Below are 25580 nucleotides of genomic sequence, written 5' to 3' on the forward strand. Positions count from 1 at the left end.
AGCCTCGCCGGTCCGGCAGCACTGTTAACGCTGAGGGCTGAAGGAGGAGGGAGGAGCATATCTCTACCATGCTCCCTCGCGGTTCCCACAATCCCCAGCACGGATGCTGCTGGGGATTGTGGGAACCGCGAGGGAGCATGGTAGAGATATGCTCCTCCCTCAGCCCTCAGCATTAGGTGTGCCGCCGGACCGGTGAGGCTGCAGCGTGCAATGCGGCCGCCTGCCTGCCGGCCGGCCGGCCCCCTCAAAGTGTGTGCCACCGGACCGGCCACCCGGTGGCACATATTGCCAGAGCAGCCCCCAGGAGCCGCGGCCCACCGGGAAATTTCCCGGTATCCCGGTGGGCCAGTCCGGCCCTGAATACGAGAAATAAAAGAAATTAAATCCTCCAAATTTTCCGGGAGCTCTCTAGTAGCCACCTCGTCTAGGATTACATCAGACAATCCGTTTACAAATACGTCTATATAGGCCTGTTCATTCCACTTAACTTCTGCCGCCAAAGAACTGAACTCTAGTGCATAATCCACAAGGGTTTGGTTATCTTGTCTAAGGCGCAATAGTAATCTAGCTGCATTGACCTTTCTACCTGGAGGGTCAAAAGTTCTTCTAAAAGCAGCGACAAAGGCATTATAATTATAGACTAACGGATTCTCATTCTCCCACAGAGGATTGGCCCATCTCAGAGCCTTATCAATCAGGAGTGTGATAATGAATCCAACCTTTGCCCTATCTGTAGGGTAAGAGCGAGGTTGTAATTCAAAATGAATACCAATTTGGTTTAAGAAACCACGGCACTTCTCCGGAGAACCACCATAACGTACAGGAGGTGTAATACGGGAAGAAGCACCTACAGTGGCTACTTCTAGACCTGAACTTACAGGAGAGATGGACGTAGCTCGCATCTCCTCCGGTGGATTACTAGATCGAGATAATAAAGCTTGCAGCGCTAGAGCCATCTGGTCCATTCTGTGATCCATGGCATCAAATCTAGAATCGGAAGGACCAACCTGAGTGTTTGTACCTGCAGGATCCATGGCCCTGTCGTAATGTCAGGATCGGGACAGGGATCCAACACGCAGAGTACAAACAGGTACAGGGTACGTATACCGGACCTTAGAATGGCCGGAATAACGTAAGTAGTAGTAAAGAATGGTCTAGAGACAAGCCGAGGTCGAGGGAACGAGAGAGCAGGTAAACGAGAGACAAGCCGAGTCAAAGGGTAATAGAGGTAAACGAGGTAGAACAGACAAGACGGGTCAAAACCAAAGAAACTAACAGAATACAAGAGCACTGAGTGACTAGACAAGCTAGAACCACGACAGGGCAATGAACAAACGTAGAAAGCCCTCTTTTATACCCTGATTCTAAACAGGTAATCACGCCCCCGACGAATCCTCATTCGTGCTTGGGGCTTGATTGACAGATCGGGTTGGGTTGTCGTCATGACGTCGGCTACTGAACGCCGCGTCATAAAAGGAAGTGGATCCCTCGCGGCCGGCGTGTAAACGACCGAGGGAACCGCGAGGAACGAGTGATTCAACCCTTTTGCGAGGAAGAACGTCCAAGTGTCTCACCTCCACAGAGGTAGAGACAGCAGGTACCCTGACAGTGCTGAATAATATGTTTTTTTGAATATTGAATGTATAGTTTTAACGTTATAGTACACGTGTAAAAACTTTATTTCTCTGCCAGTGATAATTACATTAACCCATTGTGTAAGGTAATTAAATCACAGGCAGAGGGGAGTATTTTGTCTGTAATTGCTTGGAGTGTCTAAGTGTATTGTACGTATTGATTGGTTGTTTTACAAAACCCTGTGGGCAGTACTATGTGTACAAAATGTGCATAAAAGCTGTGTCTCATTAAAAGCTTCAGTTCTTCTTCACCCTCAATTTGAGTCCTGTCTCTTATTGGGGGAATCTGCTACAAGGGATTGCTATGCTCTGCATATTCCCTTGCTATAATCACTCCTAAACTCTTGCAAGAGCTTGTTCCTGGTTTGCGCTCTGAAGGAGTCTACGGTGGTTATGGTGTCGGCTGGAGTGCTGGAAGCCTTCAGGTAGCGCTAGGAGCATCCTCCAACGAAGGTACCCAGTCAGGGTGCCCGTTGATCAGTTACAACCATAAAACCTGTACATGAGGGGTGCTTTTATACTCAAGAGACTTCGCTGAACACAAAAATTTGTGTTTCAAAACAGTAAAATGTACCACAACAATTATCTCGTCCGGGTAAGTGCCATTTGTGTGTAGAAAAATGTCACTTTCACTGACGATATTATCGTTGTAATACATTTTACTGCTTTGAAACACTAATATTTGTGTTCAGCGAAGTAAAACAGTACCCCCCATGTACAGGTTTTATGGTGTCATAGAAAGTTACTGGGTTTAACACAGTGCTAGCAAATTAAATTCCCTGGACTTTCGGCCTGGGTTGTCAGGCAGGTCCTGCAAATTGTAATTATTAAAATGACCTAATTATGTAAAAAATATTACATAAATATATACATAGAATTATTATATATATATATACGTGTTTGTGTATATATATAATCCGACCTCCGACACTCACCATCATTAAAAACTATAACTTGTAATACCTGGGTGCTTCCAGCGCCAAACATAAAGCAAATAGTGAACAGAGCACTCCTTAGGAAATTTTCAATCGTGTATTTAATAAGTAATCAAGATTACTTAAATACACAATAGAAAATTTCCTAAGGAGTGCTCTGTTCACTATTTGCTTTATGTGCGTGTGTGTGTGTGTGTGTGTTTATGTATATGTATGTATAGTGATATTTTTCGTTCAAGTGTGTATATATATATATTTGTGTATGGGGTAATTCGAGGATGTACAATTAAAGGTATGTGGTTCGATAAGGACCAAAGTCGGTTGAGGTGTACCGAAAACGACGAGAGGTCAGGCCTGCAAAAGAGGGCCCATCTGGTATATTGATGTAAATAATAAGGGTGAGGTGGGAGGGGAACTTCAAAACGGCGACGAGAGGTAAGCTGGGATTTACTGGGGATTTAAATAGGAAAAATAACCCCTCCCACAAATTCAGGCATACGCCTTCCACTTGTGTACGGGGTAATTAGAGGACGTACAATTAAAGGTATGTGGTTCAATAAGGACCAAAGTCGGTTGAGGTGTGCCGAAACCGACGAGAGGTCAGGCCTGCAAAAGAGGGCAAAAATAGAAGACAAGATTAAGTTCACAATTAGTAATCATTTAGTCATGTTATCGAAAGACCGGCTGTTTTTATCCTGGGTTAGGAATGTTCCTATTGTATGCCAACTTCCCATATATTACGTATGTGTGTCGTAACACGCCCATTAGAGGCTGCTGTTGTATTGACATGGGATGTGTGGCCCGAGTAGGAGGATTAAGGCCTGGGTGGAGTATTTAAAGTAACAAATATCACAGTTATTAAAGATAGTAAGGGATAGTTAGGGACCTGGCTAACCTGGTCTCGATTACTAGTATAAACTTTGAACCGGGCACAATTTAAATTGCCTGACTGATGAGTTCAGGTATGAGGAGCAGATATGTAACAATTGTTGATTTCCTGAATTCTTGGTGCACGGGTAAAGGTCAAATGTTCCCGACAGTAAAATACTTTCTTTTGGACTCAAGAGAGCCAAGTAAGCTGCTGACTTAAATTAGTAGGTTATAAACGGGAGGCTTAATGTTAATTGTGCAAGCAACCATTATAACTGTAATGCATTTATTATCTTAATCATATACCATACTTACCCATATCGTAAGCTTTAGAGTATGTTAAATTAGTATCCGTAGACAAATCTTACCTGCATACAAACTCTAATCTAAGGCATGATTAGACCTTTTAGACCTCCAGAGCATCTCTGGACTGTACGGTCTTTAAGCTCAACCTATTACGTTTAAGCAAGGTCTGACTTCAGGACTAAAGGAGCGGCTAGGGCGGGGGACTTGAGAAGATAGTACATTACCTGGAGCTATTTCTTGTAGCATGCTGTGAGGAGGGAAGAAAACATATATATGTTTTAACTATGCAAACTTCGATGCCTATTGAATATCCCGTATAAGTAGAGCTTCTTGCGAACGAGTACTGATAGGTGAAGATAAGGACTATGCCGTGATAGGTGAGGCCCTACCATTTGCCCTGTGTCTGGGAGAGGCCTTACCTTTGATTTGGCCCACGTTGACTTGTATCTACTATGCATGGCGAGTTGTTAAACTGTTGGTGCCGGTAAAAGAGACTATACTTGTGGCCGTGATATGTGAGGCCTATCCAAGACCTTGCGAGGTACTAACTCAGAGTTGGACCGCCGGGTGGAACCTCCGTGTTGAGGTCAGTAGATGACCTCATGCAAAATTATTTGACTAAGTTCAGAACTTCTAACTCTTGGCTGGCTTGTTTCTTGTGGATGAGTGTTAACTTAACCTACCGTGTGTGAGTAACTGAATAGAACCACTGTGAAAAGGACTGTAAAAGGCACCTGACAAACTAGCTGTTGTGATGCCAACCGAAGAATAGAATGAAATGTCGAGATTCATAGTAGGGAGAAAGTGTGCACTTAAGATAGGTACCTGAAAAGGAGCTTTGATTGTGGTTTAAGCTTAAAGATGATACGTGTTCGTATAATAAATATCCTATAATCATTTACTTGATATGCTTGGGACCGTAAATGTCTGTATTATACGGTGCCTATGGTGTAACTTCTTAGACAGAAACAGATAGCATGACCGAAGTTAATCCTGATGGACCTCTTGAACTTAACTAACATAGTGAAATGTATGCAATATTAAATAACGTGATGAATGAATTTAATGCGCCTGGAGAACCCTGCAAATGTCAAGCGTGCAGAGACAAGTCTCTATTAGTTGTTAAGGATGTGAATGTTATTCGTTTGTTCGAATGACTCCTCGATATTCGATATGAACGAGTGGGAATTCTGTTTACCCTGTTTTATTAGATAGCTAATGTTTAACCTGCATAGCTTGTAAAATTGACGTGGAGGTTATAATTAAGTGATAGTATGAGTCAACGTATGTAATTTAGAACTCAATGTACTGAAAAGCCCCTAATGGGTTGCAAAGTAACAAATAGTATATCTGTAATGCATAAAACTGTAAGCAGTCATTATATGTACGCGAGTGTCTTGAGGACCTGACGATGGTCCAATGCAAGTCCTAAATCTGTACGATGTGTAACGTAAAGGCAGTGTGAGGCCCAATATACGTGTGTAACTGAGAATATATGTAATAAAAATGCCTGAAACAAATTGTTGGAGGAAACCGCATATCTTGGTTTCTACTAGATTGATATGCACCTAGTGTATGTGGTATAATGGGATCACAAGTGAGTGACACATTGGGGAAATATATACAACTTGGGTATCCTTGTACTGCTATATCTAATTATCTAGTAGACCCTTAGTCCGTAAGTGATTGAGGTATTGAAAGCATGGATTAGCCTTGTATGACAGTTCTGGCATACTGTTTGTATTACTGTAAGGGTAAATGAGCTCCCAAACGAAACTAAGCTATAACGAGGCGGGGAATAAATCGTTAACCCCGTAAGGACACATGACATGTGTGACATGTCATGATTCCCTTTTATTCCAGAAGTTTAGTCCTTAAGGGGTTAAGAGACCTGATCTGATTATCGGATCTGAAACCTAGTGGTTATGTGTGACGGGTAACTGTAGGATGCCTTCCCCCAACTTTGTGTGTGTGTGTGTGTGTTTGTTTTAGTGCTGGCTGACTAGCTAGTGCCACAATGCGGCGAAACGATTACTCTAGATTGGTGACAGGTGAGGCCCTGCTATTTGCCAAGCGGCTTGAGAGGCTCTATCTATGCATTGGCGTGAGGGGATAACGTGGCCACTGAACGTTGTGGCAGGGTGTCGGCCTCTCGGTGACCGTTTAAACATAAGATAGAATGGGAGTGACAGGTGAGGCCCTTTCTATGCCACAATGCGAGGCGACTAACTATGATTTGGCCCGAGGGGCGTAGTACCTCCGAGTATGAGGATGGGTGTTGGCCTCGCGGGACCACTAACCTAAGGCGAAGAAGCCAGGGGGAATAATAACTAAGCTGCTGACAGCCAGCCAGGAACCTGACAGCCAGCCACTGCTAACTAAGAGGGAGGTTAGTTAGTGAGAGAGAGGACATACCATGGAACGAAACGTGGGTGGTAATGAGTTAGGATCGTAAGGCTGACTGAACTGGAGTGCCCTGTGAGCACGTCAGGGTCCAGATGGTCGGTACGTATGAACTAGAATACATGTATGTATGGCCCTCTGGGCTCGTGGTGCCAGATGGTGGCCCGAGTTTTTTCTTTTTTTTTTCTTTCAGTATAGATGCGGATCTTGTACATAGTACTGTTAAAACGTGTACTCGCCTTCGCCTAGGCTTGTTCATCAGAACTGCAGATAACGTGAGTGTGAGCTTAACGCACTTTGTTTAGAAACATATGTGCTTGTCTGTGCAGAGGTGTACAGGTCAAGGTAATCAGGCTATGATAGGTCTTAAATGCGAAGCTGAATATGTCTGAATCTTTATATAGGTTTAGTAATGACATGTGCAGGCGTAATTGTCAAGTATGTATAGCTGTGTTTATTCGAAGCGTCTGCTGATGACTGTAAGATGTGCATAACAGTCAGAGCATCTGCGTTTATACTGAGGTGTAATATATAATGCTAGGCTATCACGGAAGCACTAATAGTCTTCCTATACAACAAGTTCACTTTGCATTAGATTAGACCAAATGTAGATAATCCTCCCACTGACTGTGTTTATCAAGGTAAAATATTTCTTGATGGTAAATACGCTTGGTAATGCAGTGTGTAGGCATTATGGATAACAGAAAAGTGTATGCGTCTAAGTTAAGGCATAGTAATATATAGTGTAGCAATCAGACAACTAAGTAAGCAGTATTAAACCACCGTAACAACGTATATTGAATTTAAGAAAGTAATTATTCTTTTACTGGATATACAATGAATACCCAGGTTGTCAGTGCCCACAGTGTCAGTGAAAGGTGCCCGGAAGTGTAGCCGTTGCCACGCGGAAGTTGTTGGTTGCTAAGCGGCAGTAGCATGCGCTAGTTACGGACTGGCTTCCATAGCTCAACACGTTGGAACGCATATGTAGGATTTGACATTTATGAATTAATTGTTTAGGAATATGGGTAAATGTTCATGGTTTACAGATTAACTTCTGGTGTCAGTTAGAAGTGAAATTAAAATAAATTACAAGAAATAGACGTGTGAAGAAATATAACAAAGAAAAAGGATAAAGTCACTAGAGCCCCACGTGACAGGCAACATAAACTTATAGGGAAGTCGCTAAAGGACTGCTGGTCACAGCTGAGGGCAATGTAATGCCTGTAAACAGCCTAGACCTTTCTAATGGCTCTTCAGCCTACTCCAACCACTGGTTTGTCTGGACATAGTAAAACAAAGGTCCAGTATAGAAAGCTTAGATTAAATAAATACAATACACCCAGCACATTGTGTATTTGGTGCTCGATACACATCCATTCAGTGTAAACAAACATGTCATGACGAGCTCGCACTGACCCGTAGTACTGATTTACAACTGACTGTAGAGACACAGCTGGCAGATCAGCCCGAAAACGCATTCATCTGTATGATCACCTCAGCTGTTTTGTAAGCTAGCAGACCTTGTGGTGTTTGTACTGTGTGAACGTGGCTTGCGACGAAATGCCGTTCGTATGGTTGAATGAATGTAATATTCTAGGTAGCCGGATGACTAAATGTACGAAAATTTGAACAAATGGTATGGCAGGTGTATTGTTTTGTTCGTATGAAATATGTAGGATTTGAATTGAGAAGGTTTCGAACGGCGGGAACAGCCCGAACGCAGCTATTCTCGCCGATTACCTGGTGTTCGCATGTTTGGCGGTTCGTGTTCGTTGGTTTGAGTTGCAAGTGTCTGAGCGAAACGGAGGCTGGCGGGAAAGCCGCAAGGAATGATGGGACCGGAAATAGTGCTGACGAGAGGGAGGCGAGCAGGCCAGAACTTCAAAACGGCGACGATAGGTAAGCTGGGATTTACTGGGGATTTAAATAGGAAAAATAACCCCTCCCACAAATTCAGGCATTTTGTCCACACACACACACACATATATATATATATATATATATATATATATATATAAATTATTAAAGAAAAGAGGAGTCAGAAGTTGTAATCCAATATTTTTTTTATTTAGAAAAGCAAGTGGGAGAAGCAACGAAGCAGAGAAAGCCCAGGTTGTTAGGAGCAGTCCTGGGAGGATATAGTGCAGAGGAGAATTAACCAATGTATATTCAGGGGAAGGATAGGGAAAACCAGGAGGAAATTGAGAATGTAACAACCTATAATGAACAGCGTCAGTTGTGTTCACATTTGTGGATGATAATGAGAAATAAACATCTGAGTGCATTCTTCCCACAGATATCTATTCATCATCATCATCCCTTCTGGGAAGACCCTGCGCACGTCGTTCACGAACTAGGCTATCTACATCAGCAATGGTTATGCCCAAATTATGGCCAGCTTGCGTGCGCATTAAAATGCACTCTTCCTCCCTCATTTCCATAAAGTGCTGCATATTTTGCTGCAAGGAAACCATTGCTGATGTAAATTGCCTAACGCCCTCATTTAAAACGTTAGACATGGAGCGTACCTCGGTTATTACATTCTGCAATAGTTCTCGCTGATTCTCCCTATCCTGCTGTATGGACGTCTCCAGTTCAGCTTGACGAGCCTGGATCGTCGCATACAGTGCAGCCAACGGTGGAGGAAGTTGTGGCGACTGCATTTCTTCGGCCACTGATGTCACTGAATCAGGATCCACTGCTGTTAGAGTAATGATACCCTCCTCTTGCAGGGGGAGAGTACCATCAGAACCTATAGGGGAGAACAGAGAAAGAACATTGTTAGCATGTGTCATATGTTGCAATGCTTACTAACATCTGTACAACAATATTATTTAAACTTGGAAATAAGATATATGCAGTCATGCTATTCATTTATTATTATGTCTAAGTATAGTTATGCATCTTTGTCCCCCCTAGCCCTTTCTCCATCTCTTTGTGACCTCTCAACGCATGTCTTTGTGCCCACCTCCCTTTCCTTCTAATCTCACTACATGTATCGTGGCCGAGCGTCCCCAGGTAGAGAATCTCCTGTTTCTTCTGCATGACAGGAAGCTGATCGTTGCACTCAGCTTCCTTTCAGGGCAAGTAGATGGTAGATAAGATCACACGTAGTCCACTCAGCCACAGTAAATAAAGTGAACAGAAGGAGAGGAGCGATGTGAGCTCCCCCCCACCCCTGCTGGTCACCCAGACATTGAGCCCCCTGGCCAGTGCGTGCTAGGCAGACGCTTAGTTTGCTTAGTGGTCGACCCGGCCCTGCCTGTTACATAAACTAGTATGCCTGCAAAGAAAATGTGTAGAGTTAAAGCATTTTTTACTTACGTTCAGCAGTGGATCCCTGTTCCTGGACACCAGTGGCCGGCTGTTGGAGGGAAACCGCACTCATACGTGGTGAAGAAACGTCGACAAGTTGCGAATGGTCTGAAATACATGTATGTGATAAATTAACTTCATATACAGTAAAATCACATACTTGTGTGTGTGTGTATGTTTAAATGCGCACGCACACACACACACACACACATAACATTTATCTAACAATGCTATGCAAGTACTTACGAGAGGAAAGTGAAGCCAGGCGCATTTCCAGGGAGACAGGAGGTGAACCTGCTGCCCTGCTCTCCATGCAGACAGCATCTCCTGCAGTTCCTAGTGCCTCTTCTGGGGATTGAGGGGCTTGCACTGATGGCATAGAAAACACACATTGGAAGGTTAACACAAGAAAACTGATATATGTACATTTCGACTAACAAATATGAATTTAAAGGACCACTATAGGCACCCAGACCACTTCAGCTCAATGAAGTGGTCTGGGTGCCACGTCCCTCTAGTTTAAAGCCTGCAGCTGAAAACATAGCAGTTCTAGAGAAACTGCTGTTTTACTGAGGGTTAATCCAGCCTCTAGTGGCTGTCTCACTGAAAGCCACTAGAGGCGCTTCCGCGATTCTCACTGTGAAAATCACAGTGAGAAGATGCTGGACATCCATAGGAAAGCATTGAGTAATGCTTTCCTATGGGTGGTTTGAATGTGCGCACGGCTCTTGCTGTGCATTCGGAGCTGACGACGGCAGAGGGAGGAGTGTTCCCCAGCGCCGAGGGAGCCCGGCGCTGGAGAAAGGTAAGTGGCTGAAGGGGTTGGAGAAAGGTTGGTGGGAAGGGGGAAGGGGGACACGAGGGTTGGGGGGGGGACCTAATTACCCTATAGTGCCATGAAAACGAGTTTGTTTTCCTGGCACTATAGTGGTCCTTTAACAACGTACCTTCAGATGTTTCAGCGCCAGATGTCCCCTCAATCCCAAGGAGGTTGTCTCTTCCCAGGAACTGCAGGAGCTCCTCTTCATAGGGCAGCAGGTCCGGTTCTTGTGAACCGCCTCCTGTCTTCCTGGAGGCGGCTGCTGCCTTCACCTTCCTCTTCACCATCCGCCTGATGTCGTAGTAACTGCAATGACATGTGTAATTGATTAATTACTTTAATATGTTTCTATATATATGTTTACTGACATGTTTAAAGGGATACTATAGGCACCCAGACCAATTCAGCGCATTGAGGTGGTCTGGGTTCAGTGTCCCAGGTCGCTTAACTGTGTAAAGTTAACTATTGCAAGTGCAACTGCAATAATTATCTTTATGTGTTAACTCCACCTCTAGTGGCTGGCTACCAGATGGCCACTAGAGGGACTTCTGGTTTGTTAGACACCTTTTGGTCACCCCTCCATATCCCCCATCCCATGTGTATCACCCCTATTAACCCCCTGTCCCTGTGTGTCACCCCCATTAACCGTGCATCTCCCTTATTTAACACCACATTCACCTACACTGTGTTTGTTACTGCACAGTGAAAGCTGTGGTACAGAAATCCGTCAGATTTGTAGATCAGATTGCAATATCTGAATGATGTGCTGCGCGCATGTGCTGCACACCCAGCTGATCGCTATATCTGATGGATGGGCTGCACGCATACGCATTACACCCATCAGATTTCTATAGCTGAAGGATGTGCCAAGCGCATGCGCGGTACACCCTTCAGATTAAAGGCCCAGCTGATCGAGTGTCATAAGAGGCGGCACACATGCTCGCGGTACCTCCACCAGAATTCTATACCTCGAGGCCTGCTAGCGCGCAGCTGATCTCGCGTCACTTCTGGTGACATGGGGACACCGGAAGTGACGTCAATATAGAAATCTGATAGATATAGCTATCTGATAGAACAGCTGCGTTTTGCAACATGACAGCCTCCCAATGCTTTCCTATGGGAAAGCATTGAATTTGCTGATCTTGTCAATTATGAAGATCGCAGACAAGGAGGCAGAGCACAGCTCTGCTATAAGGATGAGTAATTAAAGGGACACTCAAGGCACCCAGACCACTTCTGCTCATTGGAGTGGTCTGGGTGCCAACTACCACTACCCTTAACCCTGCAACTGTAAATAAATATTGCAGTTTTCAAAAACTGCAATATTTACCTTGCAGGGTTAACACCTCCTCTAGTGGCGTAGCTGAAACCTCGATAGGAAAGCATTGAAAGCATTTTTCAATGCTTTCCGATGGGGAGGTCTAATGCACATGTGCAGCATTGCCGCACATGTGCAGCATTGCCGCGCATGCACATTAGGTCTCACCCCGCCAGCGTCTGCGCATGCGCAATCGCTCTACCCCTGGGGAGTGGGGTTGGAGGGAGAGGGGACCTGCAGTGCCAGGAAAACGATTTGTTCTCCTGGCACTGGAGTGTCCCTTTAATTACAGTTACATTGCTGAGAGGGAGGTTAAACTGTGTTTTCACAGTTATAGTGACAGGAATGCAAACATGTATTCCTGTCACTATAGTGTTCCTTTAAAGCTGAGCTGCACATGGTGTTTTTTTCCCTCTATGTGCTTAAGTGACCCAACCCTCACTTTTAAAAGACTTTAAAAGCATAGCTGCCACTGGTGGGGGTGTGTAGCAAAAGCACATGGAGGAAGAAAATAAGTTTAAAAAAACATGACATAAAGAAAATTATTTTTTTAGGAATATAAGTGCACTTACCGTTTCTACACCACCTCCTGGGTGCGGTTGTTCCCTCCAACAGCATTCACCGCTGCCACAATCTTCCTCCACCGATTGTCCTTCTTTGCTCTTGAAGTCTTTTTGGCTGCTCCCCCAAACATACATTGGTAGTACTGGCAAAGCTTTTTTACCAGTACTATACTCTCCTCTGCACGAAAGATATCAGCGTACTTATTCTTCCTCCCAGGACATGCTACTTTTAACATTCTAGGCTGTCTTTGCTTCTTCTTGCTTCTCCCACTTGCTTCTCCTTCCTCCTGGCCAGAGTGGCCAATGCCCCCCTCCACTATATCCATGGCTATGTCACTTGAGGAGCTGGAGGAGGACATGACCACTTCTGGCAAGGTCCCTGTGAAAGTGCCTCAAATGGCTGACAGGGTGGTGGGCTGGCTGACTTTCAAAATGGCTGAATGGCTGGCCTATAGAAAATCTGGATAATTTTGCATTGAAGGACTGCCTTGAGTTGATACTTTTATTTTTTACAGTTTCGTCTGGCAGTATGTAAAAGCCTATTTAATTGGCTCCTACTTTCCCACTCTCTTATAAAATGATACTGTGTTTCCAGTACCTCCTGTCAGGGAAGCATGATGATTCATGAGCCCAAGAAACTAAGCAAAAGCAATGCATTGCATTTGCAATGTCATTCGACATGCGAATGACTATAGTAAGTGGTGTTCGGTAGTTTACTGACAGTGCCAATAAATTTTCATGCGATTGGCAGCATTTGCGCATTAGATGGTTCGGGAGTTTTAGGCGTAAATTAAACTACATACAACATTCATTTGTTAGATCAATGTACAAAATTTGTGGTTATACGAATGGTTATACTGAGTTCGGTTGAAGCTATTCGGTATTTAGGGATTAGTTAGGGAACATAGTTTTATGTATTCAATTAATTTGGTTCAATTAAATCGTGCCGAATGAACAAATGAGTTTATCCGAAACGAAAATAACGAATATCGTACGAAAACGAATGGAAGAATTGACGAATTTCAGGTTCTGACTAAACTTATTTCTTTTTCGTACGAATACATTCATACGAAACGATTATTTCTGAATTGCCCAAGTCTAATGAGTAGTTTGGTTCGTTTTAGAGGTTTGTAGAGAAAGTATATAGTGATCATGATTTTTAGTATATAGTGATCATGATATACAATTAAGGTGGTCTCAAACAAACATAAAATGCTATATAAAATTTGTGGGAATATCGAATAGTCGTGTACAGTAAATCAGAGAGGGCTCAGAATATCGAACCATCAATCGGTAACCTGGATGAAGTAGGGGGTCTATCTGTTTTATTAAATCCGCAGTAATATGCTTTTAATGGGATAGGACGTTAGGAAAGGTGTGTGATTGGGATAAGTGGTTGTGGCTGTATTTACCTTATCCTGGGACCGACCTGGCTCCTAAGCTTAAGCCGCATGTGGCTGGATCACTCCTGCCTCCACACGAGCCGCATGCGTCTTGATCTCCTCTTCTGACTTAGCCGCATGCACTGACCGCAGCAATCGGTCACGTGGCCCGCCTGGCACTAGTAGCACGGCTCGAGTCACAAGCTCGCTCTAAAAGGGGCAGTGGGAGACAAAAGTTGAATCAGGCTCCCATTGGCCCACGTCATTCCAGCACCCCCACACATGAACGTTTTGGGGGCGTAGGCATGACGTGGGCCAATCACTGGTGTTACAGTAGTGTACATTACAAAAAAAAAACTAAAAAAAAATTTGACTGTGAAATAATAACAGTCAGTTCCCTTCACACGTGTGCGTTTCAGGGCCTGCCAGGGCACAGTTTCACACCAGTGCAACTCATATCTGGTGTAACAGTAGTGTACATTTAAAAAAAAAAATACAGGGGGCTTGTTGTCACCTTTCGGGGACCCTTGGTGTTGTACGTGGCTGGGTGGAGGAAGAGACCTTCAATGACATCAGTGAGGACAAGGAACGGGGCATGGCTAGCTTGGTATCCAACCTTGTGCAAATGGGGAGTTTGCGGTTGTGCAAATGGACTGTTTGCGGTTGTTTGCGGTGTGTTAAACGGGGAGTTTGGTCTGTCACTGTGAAGCGGGCGTAACCCTTACACTACCTGATCGATACAACATCATACCTGATGTTTTAAAGCACGTTATTCCAAACAATTTAGGAATGTTAGGTGATTTATGCCCTTTATGGATTAAAACCAGACTCTGCATCAACTATCTAATTTTCCATTAGAGTTTTGCCATGGAACCCCCTCCGGCATGCCACAGTCCAGGTGTTAGTCCCCTTGAAACAACTTTTCACATCACTATTGTGGCCAGAACGAGTCCTTGTGTGTTTTAAAATTCGCCTGCCCATTGAAGTCTATGGCAATTCGCGCGGTTCGCCCGTTTGCCAACATTTGCGGAAGTTCCTGTCCGCCGTTCGCGAGCCGAAAATTTCGTGTTCGCGACATCACTACTTACATTTATTATTTTAATATTTATATTTTCTTTTGTCTCTCCCTCCTTTGGCACACAGGGGTAAGTCATGGATTATTGTATGTAATGTACTTATAGATACTTTGTGTGATTTGTATATGTTTTGTTAATTATTTATGTCAATGACCTTCACTTAAGGGAATTATTGTTTGACCTTTTTCTTTGCACCTTTTGCTATATATGCACTTAAGTTTGCCTTGTGGTGTTAGCGGTGGTGTATTTTGGAATTGTACTGCCATAGGCATGACTAAATTCAGCCCCCCCTAATCTAAATTTGCCCTACCAATTTGTGTCAGGGCCACCTTTTTGACTGACAGACACACGCCCTCATTAATACATGAACTGACATACACTCACTGACAGATTAAGTCATTGGCACACACATACATAATTGGCACACACACTGTTTAACCAACACACACTTTCACTGACAGACACACACTGACACACCCACACTCTGACAGACACGCACACATTTACTCACTCACTCACAGACACACACTGACATGCACTCACTCACAGACATACACTCACTGATAGGCACAGACACTCACAATGACAGACACAAACACTCACTGGCACACACACACACACTCACTCACACACTCACTGGCTCACACAAACACACTCACTGACAGAGACACTCATATACACACACACATTTTATTTTACACTCACCAATTTTTTTTTATTTCAATCCACCCAGCCTCCCTACCTTTGGGAGAGCAGGAGTGGCTGCTGTCCCTGACAGCTGCTGGACGGGCTCCTTGCTGGCTCCTGCTAACTGTGCGCCGGCCTGTCTTCTCCTCTATCCTGGAGATAATTGGCTTAAGTGGCTGTGGTAACTTAATTATCTTCAGGTACAGGAAATGAGTCAAAAAAACCACATAAAAATACATAAATCTGAGACTTTAAAGGAACCCATTACACCAGAGAAAGTGGCAGTGGCGATTTCAACCCTTGAAGGCAAAAAGGCCCCCCGGACCTGACAGGTACGATATGTGCTTTTATAAAAAATTTCAAGAACTAACTAATTCCCCCTCTCACTAAACTATGCAATAATTTCCTCCAGCATGGGACCCCAGACCGTGACATGGCCTAAACCAAACACAGAACTACAGGCACAAACCATCCTTACGGGAGCCCCAAAAAAAACCTTCCGAGTGAGTAACGGAACGAGACAGGGCTGCCCCCTGTCACCCCTCCTCTTCGCAATAGTATTAGAACCACTCTTACACATCATCAGAACAGACCCAAACATACGAGGGATACAAGTGAGGAACAAAAAATTCAAAGTGGCAGCATATGCCGATGACATACTGCTGACGCTCAATGATCATTCCATGGCCGACTTGACACGCTCCTGCAGAACTATGGAGACGTCTCCGGATATAAAGTAAACCTCATCAAGTAAACAGCAATGCCATTTCACCTGCTTGACCGAGATGTAACACAAATTAGATGAAATCACCAAATCAGAATCAACAAAGAGGCACTCACATATCTCAGGGCACAACTAACCGCAGACCCCCAAAGCTTTATTCGGATACAATTACACACCACTCTACACCACACTCAAGAACGACCTAGAAAAAGTGATGGACAAACACATAACATGGCTGCGCCGCTTACATTCAGTGAAAATGAACATCATGCCTATTTCAAACCCTACCAATAAGGGTCACCAGGGGAGACCTAGCAGACATACAGAAAGCTATAGATGAGTTCATCTGGCAGAGAAAAAGGCCCAGAATAGCCCGCGCTATACTGTACAACCCTAAATGGAGAGGAGGTCTGGGATTACCACACCTCTACCATTACTATTTAGCAGCTCAAATTGCACAAATAGCTCACTGGCACTTCTCCATCGATCAACGACGACAGGTCGACATAGAATCCCTGATGACTGGCGCTGACCTACCACAATTCTTCATGTGGATGCCCAGGGAGCACAGAGTGTTCCTCAGGACCACATGCCCAGCAGTCCTCAACTCCATAAGCCTACGGGAACAAGTAGCTCAGAAATATAAATTCACAAACAAACCCTCCCCAATGGCACTGGTGCTATGAAACAGAGCGTTCCCACCGGGACCAAGAGCCACAGACTTCAGAGGTATAGAGGCCACGGGGCTGCAACAGAATATCCACCTATACATAGACAATCAGTTAGTATGACCACTTGAAATCCCTTGCACCTCTGAAAACCCGAGATTTCTTTCGCTACATACAAATTAGGGACTTCGCACAAACCACAGAAGTTAGGACAGCTATAGCCAAGTAATTAACCTTTTTCGAATGCATTTGCCTAAAAGAAAACATGCCAGCGAAACTGATCTCACTCCTATACATTACATTACACAGACCAGTGGGAGGCGGACCTGGGAGAAACTTTAGAGGGAACAGATTGGCAGGACATATGGGAGGCCTGTGCGAAAACGTCCATATGCACTTCCCTACAGGAACAGGCTTACAAAACGCTATTCCGGTTGTACACAACCCCGGTCAAACAAAGCCACATGAAGATCAGTCCCACAGACACCTGCTGGGGCCTGTGTAGAGAAAAAGGCACCTATATACACATGTGGTGGCAATGTACCAAAGTCAGCTCATATTGGAGGGAGATGACGGACATAAATTCCTGAATACTACAAAGGAGACTAACACCCAACCCTTGGGCATGCCTACTATCCCGACCCACTGACGGACTATACAGAAGTGAGCAGAGACCACTGAATATGCTAAATCTAGCAGCACGCAGAGCACTGGTCCAACACTGGATAAAGCCAGAGGCTCCACCACTTACCCTAGTCCTATCCAAAATTAGAGACAACTATTTAATGGATAGAATGACAGCTCAGATTCGAAACACCACATCTGCCTTTCAAAGGGTTTGGACACCGTGGGAACAATTTGATGAGTAACTTGCACTCAGTAAAGGGGGGGGGGGGGGGTTGGGGCGTTACGAACGGGCTCGCACCTCCGGGAACGAGTAATTAAAAGGCTCTGGATCCTGTCGTAGCAATAACAACGAGCACATACAACATGGAAATGGAAGCCCGAGTACCACTAACACAACCAGTGCTCAGAATAAGTAAATATTAGAGCTACACACCACGACAAACCTCACTTGTACACACCCTGATACTTTCTTCTACTTATTTCCTTTTACGGATATACCTAAACAAGATAAAAGTTTGACAGTTACCGAATCTCTTTATTATGCTACATGGATTTTGCACAAGACACAAACCAAGCTCTTACTGCATTATGATTGTCATTGCGAAAATAAAGAATAAATAAAAAAAAAATACATAACTCTTATAATACAATGTTTAACCTATATGTCCAACATATTCCCAGATAGCTTGGATTTTAGCACTCAATATGTCCAATGTTAAAAGTGCACTATAGTACAAATAAGGGTGGGGTTCAGACAATAACAAGGGCTGATGGGAGATTGAGGAGGGACAAAGCAGCCAGTTTCAACTGGTCTGGCAGTGTCCCTGGAATAATGCCCTGCTGGAGAACAATAGGACAGGAAAAATGGGGAGGGGAAGATGCACATTCTCCCATGGAAGTCACTTTTTAGCCTGTCTTCTTGCAGGGCCCATAGTCTTGGGGCAAGCAGGCCTCTCCAAATTCTAGTGACGAAGGTGCTTTCGTCACAGGGAAATTATATATAGGGATCCAAAAACCAACACTGTGAAATTATATATAGGGATCCAAAAACCAACAGAGGGAAATAATATATTGGGATCCAAAAACCAACACAGGGAAATATATTGGGATCCAAGAAACACAGGTGGAAATTAAGGGAACACACTGCTATTTTACTCAGCTGCACACAGGGAAGAAGAGTGTTTTCTCTCTTGTTCTGTTAGATTAATCTGCTTTCATTTTTTTTAGTTTTCTCTCTGTGTTGCTAATAAAAAATATTTTTTACTTGTAGTGCCTTTCCCCCAAAATTGTATTTGAGGCTCTGAATCTGTCTGAAGACTCTCAGTTGAGTGTCAACGAGTATGTATTGGTATCTGGAGAGCTCCTGTTTTACATATCGGACCCCCATGACGCCTGTGAAGCCATTGCTCAAGGTAAATGGAAAGAAGAGACCTCTGCATTCCTGGAAGGATCCCAATCCCAGAGTCCGGAAGTGATGGTCCTTTATCTGATGAAAGCCATTAGTTCCAAGTATAAAGGACACATACAGGTAAGTGATGACGTATTAGTAGAGCAAGTAACTGGACAGAGGCAGGTCAAATAAAAGCCACCATTTACAGAGGTCCTGATATAAACCAGACATGTGTCCCTTCACCCATTATCAGTGGAGCTCTCAGCTGCCCTGCTCCTCCATGTATCCATTCAGTGAGTGAGATATATCTATTCAGTTAAAGAGATATATATATATATCTTGTGCATAGGTAGAGGGTAACTGTGTATGGGCATAGACCTAACCCCTTGATAAACCCAACCTTTGCTCCAATGAAACACACCAGACTTTGCTTTGGATTAAAATAGGCCACAGCTTTATTAAATATAAATACGGTATATATAAATCTTCAAACTTCAACCGCTCCCACAATGCCCCCTGAGTATCCAACAATCTTGCTGGGCGTACCCATGCCTGCTGGGCAAACAAGCTGTTACAAACAAAACACAAAGACAAACAAACATGAAATAATTAAAGGGAGGGAGGGAAGCTGTTCCCAACTGATACTTGAGATGACTGCTATACTGTAAGATGGCAACCTATTTATACTAGCCCACCCATATCCCACCCTACTACTCCACCCACATCCCAAACTAACTTTACCACATTCCTATGTATACACTTCCCTTACACTCACATGTCCCTGTTCCTGCCTAGGCCTTGCCTGGCTCCTCAGGGTCTATTCAGTTAGTGAGAGATATATCTATTCAGATAGGGAGAGATATATTTATTCAGTTAGGGAGAGATATATTTATTCGGTTAGCGAGAGATATATCTATTCAGTTAGCGAGAGATATATCTATTCAGATAGGGAGAGATATATCTATTCAGTTAGTGAGAGATATATCTATTCGGTTAGCGAGAGTTATATCTATTCAGTTAGCGAGAGATATATCTATTCAGATAGGGAGAGATATATTTATTCAGTTAGTGAGAGATATATCTATTCAGTTAGTGAGAGATATATTTATTCAGTTAGGGAGAGATATATCAATTCGGTTAGGGAGAGATATATCTATTCAGTTAGGGAGAGATATATTTATTCAGTTAGTGAGAGATATATCTATTCAGTTAGCGAGAGATATATCTATTTGGTTAGTGAGAGATATATTTATTCAGTTAGGGAGAGATATATCTATTCAGTTAGTGAGAGATATACCTATTCAGTTAGTGAGAGATATATCTATTCAGTTAGCGAGAGATATATCTATTCAGATAGGGAGAGATATATCTATTCAGTTAGTGAGAGATATATCTATTCAGTTAGTGAGAGATATATCTATTCGGTTAGTGAGAGATATACCTATTCAGTTAGTGAGAGATATATCTATTCAGTTAGCGAGAGATATATCTATTCAGATAGGGAGAGATATATCTATTCAGTTAGTGAGAGATATATCTATTCAGTTAGCGAGAGATATATCTATTCAGATAGGGAGAGATATATCTATTCGGTTAGGGAGAGATATATCTATTCAGTTAGCGAGAGATATATCTATTCGGTTAGTGAGAGATATATCTATTCAGTTAGTGAGAGATATATTTATTCAGTTAGTGAGAGATATATCTATTCAGTTAGTGAGAGATATATTTATTCAGTTAGGGAGAGATATATCAATTCGATTAGGGAGAGATATATCTATTCAGTTAGGGAGAGATATATTTATTCAGTTAGTGAGAGATATATCTATTCAGTTAGCGAGAGATATATCTATTTGGTTAGTGAGAGATATATTTATTCAGTTAGGGAGAGATATATCTATTCAGTTAGGTAGAGCTATATTTATTCGGTTAGGGAGAGATATATCTATTCAGTTAGCGAGAGATATATCTATTCGGTTAGTGAGAGATATATCTATTCAGTTAGTGAGAGATATATCTATTCAGTTAGTGAGAGATATATCTATTCAGTTAGGTAGAGCTATATTTATTCGGTTAGGGAGAGATATATCTATTCAGTTAGGGAGAGATATATTTATTCGGTTAGGGAGAGATATATCTATTCAGTTAGGGAGAGATATATTTATTCAGTTAGTGAGAGATATATCTATTCAGTTAGCGAGAGATATATCTATTTGGTTAGTGAGAGATATATTTATTCAGTTAGGGAGAGATATATCTATTCAGTTAGGTAGAGCTATATTTATTCGGTTAGGGAGAGATATATCTATTCAGTTAGCGAGAGATATATCTATTCGGTTAGTGAGAGATATATCTATTCAGTTAGTGAGAGATATATCTATTCAGTTAGCGAGAGATATATCTATTCAGATAGGGAGAGATATATCTATTCAGTTAGTGAGAGATATATCTATTCAGTTAGCGAGAGATATATCTATTCAGATAGGGAGAGATATATCTATTCGGTTAGGGAGAGATATATCTATTCAGTTAGCGAGAGATATATCTATTCGGTTAGTGAGAGATATATCTATTCAGTTAGTGAGAGATATATTTATTCAGTTAGTGAGAGATATATCTATTCAGTTAGTGAGAGATATATTTATTCAGTTAGGGAGAGATATATCAATTCGGTTAGGGAGAGATATATCTATTCATTTAGGGAGAGATATATTTATTCGGTTAGGGAGAGATATATCTATTCAGTAAGGGAGAGATATATTTATTCGGTTAGGGAGAGATATATCTATTCAGTTAGGGAGAGATATATCTATTCGGTTAGGGAGAGATATATTTATTCAGTTAGGGAGAGATATATCTATTCAGTTAGTGAGAGATATATCTATTCGGTTAGTGAGAGATATATCTATTCAGTTAGTGAGAGATATATCTATTCAGTTAGCGAGAGATATATCTATTCAGATAGGGAGAGATATATCTATTCAGTTAGTGAGAGATATATCTATTCAGTTAGCGAGAGATATATCTATTCAGATAGGGAGAGATATATCTATTCGGTTAGGGAGAGATATATCTATTCGGTTAGGGAGAGATATATCTATTCAGTTAGCGAGAGATATATCTATTCGGTTAGGGAGAGATATATCTATTCATTTAGGGAGAGATATATTTATTCGGTTAGGGAGAGATATATCTATTCAGTTAGGGAGAGATATATTTATTCAGTTAGGGAGAGATATATCTATTCAGTAAGGGAGAGATATATTTATTCGGTTAGGGAGAGATATATCTATTCAGTAAGGGAGAGATATATTTATTCGGTTAGGGAGAGATATATCTATTCAGTTAGTGAGAGATATATCTATTCAGTTAGCGAGAGATATATCTATTCGGTTAGCGAGAGATATATCTATTCAGTTAGCGAGAGATATATTTATTCGGTTAGGGAGAGATATATCTATTCAGTTAGGGAGAGATATATTTATTCGGTTAGCGAGAGATATATCTACTCAGTAAGGGAGAGATATATCTATTCAGTTAGCGAGAGATATATCTATTTGGTTAGTGAGAGATATATTTATTCAGTTAGGGAGAGATATATCTATTCAGTTAGGTAGAGCTATATTTATTCGGTTAGGGAGAGATATATCTATTCAGTTAGCGAGAGATATATCTATTCGGTTAGTGAGAGATATATCTATTCAGTTAGTGAGAGATATATCTATTCAGTTAGGTAGAGCTCTATTTATTCGGTTAGGGAGAGATATATCTATTCAGTTAGCGAGAGATAAATCTATTCGGTTAGTGAGAGATATATCTATTCGGTTAGGGAGAGATATATCTATTCAGTTAGTGAGAGATATATCTATTCAGTTAGCGAGAGATATATCTATTCAGATAGGGAGAGATATATCTATTCGGTTAGGGAGAGATATATCTATTCAGTTAGCGAGAGATATATCTATTCAGTTAGTGATAGATATATTTATTCAGTTAGTGAGAGATATATCTATTCAGTTAGTGAGAGATATATTTATTCAGTTAGGGAGAGATATATCAATTCGGTTAGGGAGAGATATATCTATTCAGTTAGGGAGAGATATATTTATTCAGTTAGTGAGAGATATATCTATTCAGTTAGCGAGAGATATATCTATTTGGTTAGTGAGAGATATATTTATTCAGTTAGGGAGAGATATATCTATTCAGTTAGGTAGAGCTATATTTATTCGGTTAGGGAGAGATATATCTATTCAGTTAGCGAGAGATATATCTATTCGGTTAGTGAGAGATATATCTATTCAGTTAGTGAGAGATATATCTATTCAGTTAGTGAGAGATATATCTATTCAGTTAGGTAGAGCTATATTTATTCGGTTAGGGAGAGATATATCTATTCAGTTAGGGAGAGATATATTTATTCGGTTAGCGAGAGATATATCTACTCAGTTAGGGAGAGATATATCTATTCAGTTAGCGAGAGATATATCTATTCAATTAGTGAGAGATACATCTATTCGGTTAGAGAGAGATATATTTATTCGGTTAGCGAGAGATATATCTATTCGGTTAGCGAGAGATATATCTACTCAGTTAGCGAGAGATATATCTATTCGGTTAGCGAGAGATATATCTATTCGGTTAGGGAGAGATATATCTATTCAGTAAGGGAGAGATATATTTATTCGGTTAGGGAGAGATATATCTATTCAGTTAGTGAGAGATATATCTATTCAGTTAGCGAGAGATATATCTATTCAGTTAGCGAGAGATATATCTATTCAGTTAGTGAGAGATATATCTATTCGGTTAGCGAGAGATATATCTATTCAGATAGGGAGAGATATATCTATTCGGTTAGGGAGAGATATATCTATTCAGTTAGCGAGAGATATATCTATTCAGTTAGTGAGAGATGTATCTATTCAGTTAGCGAGAGATATATCTATTCGGTTAGCGAGAGATATATCTATTCAGTTAGCGAGAGATATATTTATTCGGTTAGGGAGAGATATATTTATTCGGTTAGGGAGAGATATATCTATTCAGTTAGGGAGAGATATATTTATTCGGTTAGTGAGAGATATATTTATTCAGTTAGCGAGAGATATATTTATTCGGTTAGTGAGAGATATATTTATTCGGTTAGGGAGAGATATATTTATTCGGTTAGGGAGAGATATATCTATTCAGTTAGGGAGAGATATATTTATTCGGTTAGTGAGAGATATATTTATTCAGTTAGCGAGAGATATATTTATTCGGTTAGTGAGAGATATATTTATTCGGTTAGGGAGAGATATATTTATTCGGTTAGGGAGAGATATATCTATTCAGTTAGGGAGAGATATATTTATTCGGTTAGCGAGAGATATATCTATTCGGTTAGCGAGAGATATATCTACTCAGTTAGCGAGAGATATATCTATTCGGTTAGCGAGAGATATATCTATTCAGTTAGCGAGATATATATCTATTCAGTTAGTGAGAGATATATCTATTCGGTTAGCGAGAGATATATCTATTCGGTTAGCGAGAGATATATTTATTCGGTTAGTGAGAGATATATTTATTCGGTTAGGGAGAGATATATCTATTCAGTTAGCGAGAGATATATTTATTTGGTTAGTGAGTTATAGGTCTATCTACATGTTTTCCTGGATGACGTCTGATACCTCTCTCTCCTTCCTTCCAGCCTTGTCTTAATGCTCAGGATATTTTAAGTCTGACCTCGGACTCCAACAACCTGACAGAGATTGCCGCTGCTACACTAACTTCCATCTTGGAGAATAGGTGCCTGACTGTCCTCCCACCTCCAAGCTTCTTCTTGGGCTACATCTACCAGCAGATGGCCAATGGCACTGCCAATATGACTCTGGATGGTAAGTGACGGCTCTGGATTTCTACCATTCTGAAAAATCTCTGATTTACAGCACAGTAAGGAGTACACTGACCCAGGTCCAGAAAAATGTCCCATTTACAGCACAGTAAGGAGTACACTGACACAGGTAGAGGGAAATCCCCCATTTACAGCATAGTAAGGAGTACACTGACACAGGTACAGGGAAATCCCCCATTTACAGCACAGTAAGGAGTACACTGACACAGGTACAGGGAAATCCCCCATTTACAGCACAGTAAGGAGTACACTGACACAGGTAGAGGGAAATCCCCTATTTACAGCACAGTAAGGAGTACACTGACACAGGTAAAGGGAAATCCCCCATTTACAGCACAGTAAGGAGTACACTGACACAGGTCCAGGGAAATCCCCCATTTACAGCGCAGTAAGGAGTACACTGACACAGGTACAGTGAAATCCCCCATTTACAGCACAGTAAGGAGTATACTGACACATGTCCAAGGAAATCTCCCATTTACAGCACAGTAAGGAGTACACTGACACAGGTACAGGGAAATCCCCCATTTACAGCACAGTAAGGAGTACACTGACACAGGTAAAGGGAAATCCCCCATTTACAGCACAGTAAGGAGTACACTGTCAAAGATACAGGGAAATCTCCCATTTACAGCACAGTAAGGAGTACACTGACAAAGATACAGGGAAATCCCCCATTTACAGCACAGTAAGGAGTACACTGACACAGGGACAGGGAAATCCCCCATTTACAGCACAGTAAGGAGTACACTGATACAGGGACAGGGAAATCCCCCATTTACAGCACAGTAAGGAGTACACTGACACAGGTCCAGAAACATCTCCCATTTACAGCGCAGTAAGGAGTACACTGACACAGGTAGAGGGAAATCCCCCATTTACAGCACAGTAAGGAGTACACTGTCAAAGATACAGGGAATTCTCCCATTTACAGCACAGTAAGGAGTACACTGACAAAGA

At 42.0% G+C, this 25580-nt stretch overlaps 1 protein-coding gene across 1 annotated transcript in view; it reads left to right on the forward strand.

Annotated features, from left to right (window-relative positions):
* The window catches only part of SLC39A4 (solute carrier family 39 member 4), a 176198-nt gene that overhangs the window by 35390 nt on the left and 115228 nt on the right, over positions 1–25580 (forward strand). Inside the window, exons 2-3 of the mRNA XM_063450893.1 lie at positions 18602–18859; positions 24417–24603. Coding sequence (XP_063306963.1) covers positions 18602–18859; positions 24417–24603 — 445 coding nt within the window. The remainder of the gene's footprint in view (positions 1–18601; positions 18860–24416; positions 24604–25580) is intronic.

This window comes from Pelobates fuscus, chromosome 4, assembly GCF_036172605.1.
Source record: "Pelobates fuscus isolate aPelFus1 chromosome 4, aPelFus1.pri, whole genome shotgun sequence".
NCBI lineage: Eukaryota > Metazoa > Chordata > Amphibia > Anura > Pelobatidae > Pelobates > Pelobates fuscus.